The 12556-nt window shown below is 40.8% G+C and overlaps 1 protein-coding gene across 1 annotated transcript; it reads left to right on the forward strand.

The window, feature by feature from the left end:
* Positions 1-3906: 3906 nt before the first annotated feature.
* LOC119629372 (uncharacterized) lies at positions 3907-5191 on the forward strand. Its single transcript, XM_038015049.1, has 2 exons — positions 3907-4567; positions 5013-5191. Exons 1-2 carry the CDS (start codon positions 3907-3909, stop codon positions 5189-5191), a joined length of 840 nt encoding a protein of 279 aa, XP_037870977.1.
* The last annotated feature ends 7365 nt before the right edge of the window (positions 5192-12556 follow it).

The raw sequence follows: 12556 nt of genomic DNA on the forward strand, positions 1-12556 counted from the left end.
GTAGCCGTGTTCGTGTACGGCAGCGGTTTCGCCCAGGCCGAGCCACTGGGCACCGGCGCCGGAACGAATGCTGGCTTAGCCTGCGACACAGAGGGTGCCGAGGCTTTGATGTCTGGGTGGGAAGCTCGGAGGCGGTTTTGGCGGGCGACGCGGCGATTTATTTTCGGGGCTCGGGGGCATCCGCGGTAATTTGCGGGGTGACCCTGTGTTCGACACAGGACGCAGCTAGGCGGTTCCGTCGCGGTTTTTTGATCGCGAGTGCAAAGGGCCGTAGCGTGATCGCCTAGACACTTGACGCATCGGGGGCGCGCGTGACAGTTACGGGAAGAATGCCCGTACAGTTGACAGTTATGGCACTGGCTAGGAGTGCCTTTTTTATGGGGGGCTTCGACGGCGATACCGGAGAGCCTACAGACGGTACGTATGTTAAAAATTTGCTTACCCTCGGGGGTAGGCTGGAGGGCGACTAGAACCATATTATATGGCTCCCTACCGCGGCCGGTGTGCATGCGGTGCACTGAATTTACTGGTAGGCCTTGTTCCAGAAGGTCGGCCTTGACGAGTTCGGCATCCAACTCTTTAGGGATGCCACGTATGACGGCACGAAGTTCGCGCTCCTCCTGGAGCGTATACGTATGGAAACTTATACGCTCCTTACGGAGGTAAGAAGAGAGGGCCCTATGGTCGTCGGGTGTTTGAACCTTAATTTGAATGCCGTTCGCGAGGTTACGGGCATTCGTGAAATTAATATTTTTGGCCTTAAGGGCCAGGGAAACTCGTTCCCAGGCTGCCTTCTCTTGAAGGATTACCGGGGGAGGGGCTTGGATTTTCTTTTGTACTACCGGGCGCGGCGACGGTGTAGCACGGGCAGGGGGAGCAACGGGGGTCGGTGGACGGAGGCGCGACGCGTTCGCGGCTCTGCTTACTTTGGCGGCCGCGGGAGCTCGGGCTTCCGCAGCGCGCCTCTTACCTTTTTGGACTACTGTGAATCCATCAGTCGAGGGGGCGGGGGAAAGATCGACCTCCATGTCCGACTCCGAGTCGGATGAAGAGGAGGGCGCGGGCGACCCGCAGGCGGGCGTTTTAGAGGGCGCGGGGTTGACGGTCGCGACGGAGGCCACGGACAATCGCTCGGGGGCAGAGGACGGCGCGGGCGCGATGGAGGCCGCGGATGAACGCGTGGACGCGACGTGTGCTGCGGATGAGCGCAGGGCTGGAACCGAGACCGCAGCGATCGACGCGGGAGCTTTGCTCGCGAGTATTGGGGACACGGGAGCGGCGGGCGCGACGGAGACCGCTTCTGAGTTCGCGGCGTGATTGGCCTTAAATTCTAAAAATTCGGCCGATAATGTCGGGTACCTCAGACGGAGGAATTCCGCGAACAGATCGATCGTGGACTCCATTGTAACTGTCACGTGCCCAGGGGGGGCTACCCCGGGACTTTAAACACACTCGCCTTACGGCGAGGCCCCAAAACTATAATAATCACGATTAATTACGGCACACAACCGTCCGTTCACAAACGGGCCACTAAGTTGCTGAACGAATTCCAGGAATTTAGGGGTCCGCCCGTTCACAAACGGCGGTGCGACGCAATTAGCACAGGTAGTCACTTCCGAGAAAACACTTGGACGCCAGATGTGCCACGAACCGAGGTCGGGCGATCGAACGAACAATGAGCACGTCAGCACGCGGCGAGTGCTTGGATCGGAATGATCGTGTGTTGTGCAGTAGAATAGCATAGCATAACTTAGCCAAACATTATTACGAATACCCTGCTCTTCAAGACCTCAAAGTTGCAACATTGTTTTGGAAAAGGTACAGAATTTATCAGACTGATTAGTAACATAGTTATATTTTTCTATTGAACAATATCCTGTGAACAGGAAAGTATAGCCACTATAGAGAGTGTTAACTATGAATGTTGAAGGATATAGAGGAAGAGGTAAGAAGAAATGGATGGATTGCGTGAAAGACAATATATGTAAGAGGGGAGTGAGCGAAGAAATGGTTTATGATAGAGGAGTATGGGAAGAGAAAACATGTTGCGTCGCCCCCAGGTGACTGGGTGAAGGGCAGGAGAATGATGATGAGGGAAGTATAGCCACTACTATTATATAATATATCCAAAGAATCCATCTAGTGCACCAGATGGGCACGTCTACCCGTGTGAGCATACTGTGATGAAAATAGATCGTTCAATTTGCCTAAATAGTTTAAGTTAATAGATAAAGTTATATCCATATGCTTTAGTTCTCACTCAAACGTTACCCTAATAAATTAGAAAAGAAAATTTTATAAAGCTACTCAGTTTTCTGAACCCGCGCGATGAAGCAAGTTTCGGGTCTGTTTTTGCACATTTCGAGGCACGCTCCGAAGATAAACGCTACAAGTTTAGCGGTTGAACCTAAGTAATGGATGAGCCAAAGCTTTCTTACAAACTTATTAATGTACCAAGTGTTGTTCGACTATCTGTGTGAACTGTTTTATTTGTTGCTATTTCGCTATGACGATAAATGCGTTTACAAATTTTATTGTAAAGGTCATCATTAACTGAGTGGCTCAGCTCTGAACGGAATAAAATATTATAATCAATACACATAAAATAAACAGCTCCGCTGAGTGCTGCGCGTTCAACCACACGAAGAAGCTGAACAAGACCCTCATCTTATTTTCTATTACTGACTCACACTGCGTTGACAAGCAGGTAGGGTAGACACATGTTATGCCGACCTCGTCTAGTTCTTAATAAGAAAAAACATGTTTTTTGAATGTATAAGCGGCGCGGATCACGTTCTGGGTAACTGTCGTTCTAACTTCTCAAGTTAATTTGGTTAATTTTATTATTCGAATACACAAGTCAACATTATCTTTCCTACATTGGTTGCGCATTAAATACGGAAGCTATGTTTGATAAAAAAACGTAACTCTTTTTCTCTCTTCCTAGCTATTTATCCCACATGGTGGAGGGGTCAGCTTTCCTTAAAAAAACAACGTAATATCTGGTCATAACATTTAGATCTGCGTGCTTATTGCGAGTTTTTTTAACGTTCTCGACAGCGTAAAAATTAACTCAAACTTGTATGAGTTGGAACGTGTGCCTACGTTTGCCGCTAGGGGTGCTGATCCAAATGCGTACAAATTTGAGTAAAGTTTTACGCTATAGAGAATGTTAAAAACTCGAACTAAACACACTGGTCCTGAGGTCACGGATTTTTAAACGCTGTTGAAATTTTATATCAACACTACCGACCCGCCCTCGCTTCGCTTCGGAAACATTAAAACACACATGAAACAAAAAAAAAAAAAAAAAAAAAAAAAAATTAAAAAAGTAGCCTATGTTCATCAGGGACAATGTCGGCTTCTAATGGAAAAATAATTTTTAAAATCAGTCCAGTAGTTTCGGAGCCTATTAGAAACAAACAAACAAACAAATCTTTCCTCTTTATAATATTAGTATAGATAATATTATACTTGTGGCGTCCTCCACACAGTGGCAGACATGCAAAAAAATCGTACGGTGTAATGTGCATAAACAAAACGTAAAAAGCTCGACTCGTACGACGGCCGGTCACGTCACCTCCCGCCCGCCAGTCCGCACCACGCTTTCGCTTGCGACGCATGTGACACTGCTATAATATTATAAACAATCGTTCTAGCGCCAGTAAATATATTTTATCATTTTGAACTTATAATTAATTATCCACTTCTTCTTTCTGCTTTCCTGTGCTTGTGCTTCTTACCAAATACAAACTATTAACTGTTGGTGGAGTGTTTAATTTGGGATATACTCTGGAACACGCCGGGACAACCCCGTATCTCCCGCTACACGGACCACCACACTGGTGACCCCGACAACAAGAAGATAAGTAGCATAAAACAGTAAGAAGACGATTTATATTAGTCATGGCCAATCAAGATGGCGGATCGAAGTCAAACAATGGATCATCGAAGACCTTTACACCGTCCGACACGACCGACATTTATCGTATCGGAGTGCGACCACCATCATTTTGGGCCGAAGAACCAGCCGTTTGGTTCTCACAGCTAGAAGGCAATTTTGTGCTGTCCGGTATTAAGGATGACGATACAAAATTTTATTATGTCACTTCAACACTAGAACATAGATATGCCGCAGAAGTGAAAGATATCATCGTTTCACCTCCAAAAACCGGGAAATACGAACGATTGAAAAGCGAACTGATCAAGCGTCTATCTACATCGCGAGAAAAGGAAGTAAAGCAGCTACTTATGCATGAGGAGCTTGGGGACCGACGACCGTCGCAATTTCTCCGACATTTGCAGCAACTCGCAGGACCAACGGTTCCAGAAGAATTTATAAAAACCATCTGGACCAGCCGCTTGCCCACTACACTTCAACCGATCATTGTATCTCAGAAACGACTGGATTTACTGGCTTTAGCAGACCTAGCCGACAGTGTGCACGAAATAATACCATGCTCGCCTCAAATAGCCACAACATCAGCACTAAAGGCTACAGAACCGTCGCTCGCGTCGATGGCTAAGCAGATCGACGAACTTTCACAGGCAGTTGAAGGCTGCTATAGTATGTCACTCAACATTAAATTGGACAGAATCACTACCACTTGTCTTACTCGGAATCCGAAACACCTATAAAGAAGACATTGAAGCGTGTCCGGCTGAGTTAGTATACGGACAAACGCTTCGATTACCAGGGGAATTGTTTCGTTCATCCAAAAACAAAACGGAAGATCTTACCGATTTTATGACTAGACTCCGATCGATAGTGAAAGATATACAACCGCAACCCGCATCTAGGCACTGCAAGAAAACAACATTTGTTTTTAAGGATCTCGCTACAACAACCCATGTTTATCTAAGAGAAGACGCCTTGAAGGGGGCCCTCCAACCAGCTTACACCGGACCTCACGAAATACTGGAAAGGAATGATAAGGTATTCAAGCTGTTGATAAAAGGAAAACCAGTTTCCGTAACAATAGAAAGAATAAAACCTGCCTATATACTCATAGATAACACAGATCTTGGAAGAAACACGTCATTTCCACCTTGTTCACGGATGAAAAAGAATCACGACGAAAAGGCTGCTGAAAAGGAGATACCTGAAAAGGAGACACCTGACAATGAAGGACCTGTTAAGAAAACACGTTCCGGAAGAACAGTACGATTACCCATGTATTATCGCCCGTAGGACGGTCTCTGGAGGGGAGTGGTGTGGCGTCCTCCACACAGTGGCAGACATGCAAAAAAATCGTACGGTGTAATGTGCATAAACAAAACGTAAAAAGCTCGACTCGTACGACGGCCGGTCACGTCACCTCCCGCCCGCCAGTCCGCACCACGCTTTCGCTTGCGACGCATGTGACACTGCTATAATATTATAAACAATCGTTCTACCGCCAGTAAATATATTTTATCATTTTGAACTTATAATTAATTATCCACTTCTTCTTTCTGCTTTCCTGTGCTTGTGCTTCTTACCAAATACAAACTATTAACTGTTGGTGGAGTGTTTAATTTGGGATATACTCTGGAACACGCCGGGACAACCCCGTATCTCCCGCTACACGGACCACCACATACTTTTTAGAAAAGGGACTGTTGATCCTTATTCCTAACGGATCGATGCTTTTTATTTTTACTAAATACGTATTAACCTATTAAGTTGTAGTAAATAAACAACAATTCAATTTTATACTCGGAAAATTTGGGCAATATTCTATTCTAAACGGCCGTCTGGTGTAGTGGTAAGTGACATGGTCACTACACAAGGGGGTCGCGGGTTCGAATCCCGCCAAGGGAAGATATTTGTATGATAAATATAAATGTATTTTCCAGGGTTATGGATTAATTAAATTTAATTAAATAAGTGTATGTGTATAATAAAAATCTTACATTTATTTCCGTTATCTGGTACCTGTAACACAAGTTCTTTACGAACTTATCACGGGACCAGTTAACGTGGCGAGATTGTTAGTAAATATTTATTTATTTATTCACAACTCAACTAATGTATGTACATATTATGTACTAATTCTTTTAGTACAAATATTCAATGATCAGATGGAATTTTAGAGAGTTCGCTTCTAGGTTTATGGTTTCAAAATTGATATTTTAACTGGATTTTGTAAGAAAGTCGTTGGAATTTCAATAAGTTATTAAATTTGAACAAAGTTGCCTGCGAGAATACAGATGACGAGTTGAGAGCAGGCTTTTTTTTATTAGTTTATTATTTATTATTTATTAGTGCTGGCGGGTCGAGATAGATCTGGCACGCTCTGATGAGAATATCGTTTGGGGCGCATTTCGACCCGCCGCCGCACCAGAGGAACGTTTATGATTTTACTTGCCGCAGCCAAGGTGCTAAGAAACTTTAAAGTCATTGTGGCCTGCGGGATAAGACACCTGGTGCATTCGTATCGAAAGATGTGACTGTGCCGGTGTTCAAGTCCCGGAGGCTGGTACCAATTTTTCTGATAAAATACGTACTTAACGATTGACTTCCACGGTGAAGGTATAACGTCGTGAAATAAAATCAAACCCGCAAATCATTATAATCTATATATTAATACGTGAAGTAAAAACTTTGTATCCCTTTTTACGAAATTTGCGCGGACGGAGAAGCATGAAATTTCCCACACTTATAGAGAATATAGAGAAGAAGTGCACAATGCATTTTTTTTTTAAATAATGCATAAAAGACTCATTAAATCAATAAAGAAAACATTACACACACTACATACCATGTATTTGACGCACACACGCATGCATACTATTTATTGTCTAGCTTTTGTTCTTGACGTCTGTGGTCAAATTGAGAATAGATTAAATATTGTTTGTCTTTATTAATATTTTTTTATAGCGTTGTCTTGGCGAAATTTGTGATTATAGAAGTATAAAATACAATCATAATAGTGTATAAACTTACAATTCCAATTAATTATAGTCGAATTTCGTCTACTGCGGGACCTCTAGTTTGTATAATTACCTGCCTATTTCTGCCGTGAAGCAGTAATGCGTTTCGATTTGAAGGGTGGGGCAGCCGTTGTAACTATACTCGAGACCTTAGAACTTATAGGTATTTCAAGGTGGGTTTACGTTGTAGATGTTTATAGGCTCCAGTAACCACTTAACACCAGGTGGGCTGTGAGCTCGTCCACCCATCTAAGCAATAAAAAAAAACACTTCATTACTAGCAGGGTGTCCTGTGAGACCGCATGGGTAGGTACCACCACCCGGCCTATTTCTGCCGTGAAGCACATACAGTATATATGTATGTTTTTTTTATTCTCCTTGTAGGCAGATAACCATACGGGCCACCTGATGGTGAGTTATTACCGTCGCCTTTGGACTTCAGTAATGCCAAGGGCAGAGCCAAGCCGCTGCCTACCATGTATGTACCAAATACGTATTTTTCAACCACTTCTTCGGGAAAAAAGTATTATCGTGATATAAATATTAATAAAATGTATACTGAAAACTGAGCTATGTTTCAGTTAAGGTAGAGGTATTTTGATTCTGAAATCCAATTGAAATTTGTGTCCATTGAGCTTGTTCACGCGGCTCTACAACAGTACTAACACTAAAACATGTAATGCTGAGGATTCGGAAACTTAAAGGTCTGAGCTGGAGGCCACATTCCTTGAGCTTGTAATAACTAAACCAGTTTTATTTAAGTCTAAACATCGAGCAGCACGTAAGTACACGGTAAAGTTTTAGTTTACGCTCAAACCCAACGGACCGTTATATTTATTTCCGGGCCAGAGTCTCTTAGCTGTCAGGGCGAACCCGCGTTAAGTTACATGGACTGCGTCTAATCTGAATGTAAGTCTATCTTTCTGGAAAACATAAAACATTCAACTATTTTTTTGCGTTAAATAACATATTCCGATCTTTTATTTATTTTATTGCCCTTGTAGGTAGACGAGCAAACGGCCCACCTGATGGTGAGTGGTTACCGTCGCCCATGGACTTCAGCAATGCCAGGGGCAGCACCAAGCCGCTGCCTACCGCATTTAAACAGTTAGTCAAGTTCAGACCATAAACATGGAAGTATTAATCGGATTGGAGTAATAATTATATTTCTACATCCACAAAGTGTAATATCGGCAGAAATCCTCCCCTAGGTTTCCTGATCTTAGGGCGTCACTGATGATCATGCTATCTACAACAAAAATTGCCAATACGCTTTTCAGTATCCGTGAATCCTTACTTCAGAGAGGCTTACTGTCTATAAGCTAGATATAGAAGCTCTTCGATCCTAATAAAGCCCTCACTTTCGTCCAATTTCAAAAACCTACACATACTGTAGGAAATAGAAGAAAATATTTACATAGAAGGTTTTTTAATCCGTAAACACACATTGTAAGAATAAATCGATACCCAAGACTTGACGTATCATTCGTATTTGTACAAGCAAATATAGTCCTTAAACTTATCAAGTTAAAGAACGTTTTACTTGTGATTTTCATCGCAACAATACCTGTATATTATGTCGATGGGTATTATATCAAATAGAATTTTGGTGTACGAAACCTTTTATGAATTTATGTTTAAATTTTTCCCTGGAGTCCAAAACTGTTTTTTCTATAAATAATTCAAACGAATATACTTCATTATTTTCAAAAACGTATCGAAATGTACTTATGTATGTTTTAATATAATTTTCAGAGCTCCTCGGACCGCTGTCTGATATTTTTTCCAAACACTTAACAGAAAATTGTAATTTTTTTTGTATTGCTAGTTTTATAGTTATACAATTTACTAAAAAGTAAACCAAATATATTTTGTATTTGGAATAAAAACGCTGTCTTTGTTTAAGACAATATAGCCATTTTATTATAAAATAGCGACCCGCCCTCGCTTCGCTTGAGACACTGTAATTTATTATTGATTTCTCCACTATTTACTAGATACATATAAACCTTCCTCTTCAATTACTCTAACTATTAAAAAAAACCGCATCAAAATGCGTTGCGTAGTTTATAAGATTTAAGCATACATAAGGATATAGGGACAGAGAAAGCGACTTTGTTTTATACTAAGTAGTGATTGATACTCATGACATGGTGTCTCACTTAACATTGGTTGGAACGTGAGCTCATTTTAGCAATAAAAACATTTACCAATATTGTTTGAATATTTCATAAATATCATAGTCATATACATAGAGTGGGAGACAATGAGAACGAAAAAGGGGAAATCGTTGAGTCGCAACAATAGAACGGTATCCGCTGGTCTGTCACGAGCAGACAACGAAGGTGGGCCGAGCACAGGGCTGCTTCGGACTTTTAAATTCAACATTTTTACGAGCGAATATGTACGGCTGATAGCCCTCTTGATTTCACACTTTAAACTATGGGATTAAAATCTTAAATGTATTGCAGTAACCTAAAAATTGATAAAATGGTCATCGTCTCTCCAGAAATTAATCAGTAGGTATAAAGTCGCGTCCTATTCCTGTTAATGTCACTATCTTTACGTCAAGTGCTGTGACAGTACCCTTGCCATTCAAATACTCACACCAATGCAATTGAGCCTTTAGTATGTTATTATGTATGAAGGACGCAGCATTCGGCAATCCCTGAAAATTATGTGGGATAGAGCTGGTCCTTCAACAGTAGCTAAAAAAGTACCGTTTCAACTCGATTCTTTAAATATATATTCCATGAGGCTAGTTTTCATCATCATGACAGTAGCGGATGCTTGATAAAATGCTTCAGAAAGAGGATAGCGACTTTTTATGAATAATTATGTAAGTGATGCTAAAAAATAACCTATCATAGGTATCTTAAGTGGTTCCCCCGGGTGAAGGTCAAGCGGCTACCTGAGTGGGACGAGGCCGCGCGCCGCGCTACCAGCACTCTGTGAAACAAGTGGTGAATGCAATATTGAGGATATTCTAATGTTAATTTGATGTTAATACAAAATTAATGTAGACGTAGAGAAAAAAATATGTTATTTTTATGTTTTAATAGTTTAATTGAAGTGTGTAAAAATACAAACTTAAACAATTATATTAATGTCCTCAGCAGCGGCAGCCCTGCGTCCTCTGCGTGGAGCACTTATTATTTCCGCGGCAGCAATTTAAGTACGAGTGACATCTTCGTTTCCACAACTGACAAAGATACGAGTCTATCTATATCCCACTACAACTATTCTAATAACTAGTCAGACCTTTACACGTTATACGATTCATTTAGTAGTAGGTACTGAAATATTAATTATTAGTGTGCTCTTTATTAGGGCTTGCAAACGTCTAACTAATACACTGATATTGTTCAAGCGGGTTTTGCGGTATACCATTCCGTAAATGATCTAGTTTTTTTTAAAAAATTAAATCGATATCGTTTGTGTTATTTTATTCGATTTTTTGTTTTATTAAGCTCTCGACGTTTTAGCGCTACAGAGTGTTAAAAGATCTATTGGATCTTGGATTTTAAAAGTTATTAGTTATACTAAAATTAATAATACTCACCTAATTCATTTTTTTTGTACCTTTTGGCTACTTATCTATACTAATATATAAATCTACAGTGGTTTTTAGAGATGTTCTGTTATAACTACTGAATCATGCATCCGATTGACTTGAAACTTGGTATCCATGTAGAAAATACATGTACTTAATGGATAGGCTAATATTTATATGAGTGTTGGACTCCCTACACCAGTTACGGGGGCGTTAATGATGAGAATCTTTGTGGGGGTGAGAAATAATAATGTAAATTTTAAATGCCCAGCGAAGCGGACGGGTACAGCTAGTTGCTTATAAAAATAAAATAAAAATCATAAGGTTTGGTAATTTTATCTTTTTAAGTATTACAATAATAATGTATCGTGGGATTAATGTTAAACTAACTCTACATAATAACGAACTTATAAAGTAAAAAATGACGGCCAACTAAAACGCGCTGAAACAACTGAGTCACAGCCTTCCAGCATCCAATGCATACTTTCACTTTGTACTCACAACAATGAGTCTATCGTCTAACTTTACCACGCCTCAGGCCATCCTCACAAAGGTGGCAAAACCTCGGATTTAACGAGAAACCAAAAGCCTTGACCACCAATACCTTTCATAGGAAAATCAACTTTATTAACTTGCATTGAAGACCTATTTGAATTGTTGTTCTAAAGTTAATATGTTGGCTGTTAAATGGGTGCTAAGATTGCAAAGCAGTAGAGTGTCTGCGGTGTTTACACATTGAGCCTTCTGATGTAAGAACGACCTCAATAGCCGCAAGCTTAGCAAGCAAGAATGAACCTTAGAAGGTGTTTTATAAAATGTTTTTTTTTGTCTAGTGTGAAAAGACTGAAAGGTACTGTAGATGATAATATTGTCTTACTTGATGTATTTCAAGTAAAAAGCCTACATTTTCCATTGCTTTAATTGCGTGTCTATAGATGACCTGTTTCATTTTTAAGGTCTTCTGTAACGTGTATTATATTTTGAAAACAGAAAGCCAATATTGTCCGTTAAGATAAAATTGGATTTAATACCGCGGCTCATATTTTCATGTTTTATTGGACTAGAAGTGTAGAATAAAACACGTAAGCAGTCGATAAGCATTACGACGTGTAAGTACCATCCACCTTCAGATGTTTCGATTCGGTCGAAGTTTCAATGGTTTTCTATTTGTATAATTTTATATAGCAGCTATCCTACTCTTCCAACCGGAATTTAGACCGCTTTTTTTATTGCTTAACTGGGTGGACGAGCTCACAGCCCACCTGGTGTTAAGTGGTCACTGGAGCCCATAGACATCTACACTGTAAATGCGCCACCCACCTTGAAATATAAGTTCTAAGGTCTCAAGTATAGTTACAACGGCTGTAGGTGGGGCCCTTCAAACCTCTTCGCGGCTGGATTGTGGTATTCACGAGAACATGCTCGCAGCACATTCTACTAACAGAGGGCACAACGTTATTTATCAATATTTCTTACTTGGGTAATATTGTTACACCGGTAAGAGCAACGCTATCTATCGTCGAATAGCAGAAACAAATATCAAAAGAACCAGTAAAGTCGAGAAGTACAACGCCATCTTTTGTAAAATGGCGGAAACGCATATCGAAAATACTCGACTTGTGAGGAACGTTCTCGATAATTCTAGGAATATCGTATCAACTATAAAAGCGTTGCAGGGATGTCACGAAGGCAGTTAGTAATCGGATCTACTCGAAGCGAAACAGCGAACAGATCACCTGAAGCGAAGCGGAAGAAGTGAATTGAGAATTTTAAAGTGATCGTTAAGCGTTTTAAGTGTTAAAACAGTTCTAATTTGGACTTTGGTAGAATTTTTATTTATCCTGAACCCCGGCACGTAACAATATCATTATGCGGGCTCAACCAAAACAACGACAAGGATGGTGATAAAATTTGAAATGAAAAAGAACTTACAGGTTTTCTTGATGTTGACTTATCTATTTCCCGTGCTTCCGATCGGATATCACTTCATTTCATTATTTGTTAACAACCAAACTCGATACGATCAAGAACCTCGGAACATTTTTCAGGTACAAATTATGGGAAAAGATTCCATCCCAAAATATGTAT

This window comes from Bombyx mori, chromosome 13 (genome assembly GCF_030269925.1).
Source record: "Bombyx mori chromosome 13, ASM3026992v2".
Classification (NCBI taxonomy): Eukaryota; Metazoa; Arthropoda; class Insecta; order Lepidoptera; family Bombycidae; genus Bombyx; species Bombyx mori.

Coding starts and splice junctions, on each gene's coding strand:
- LOC119629372 (XM_038015049.1), top strand. CDS start 3,907: ATGGCCAATCAAGATGGCGGATCGAAGTCAAACAATGGATCATCGAAG. Junction 4,568..5,012: donor GGCAGTTGAAGGCTGCTATA/GTATGTCACTCA, acceptor ATATACTCATAG/ATAACACAGATCTTGGAAGA.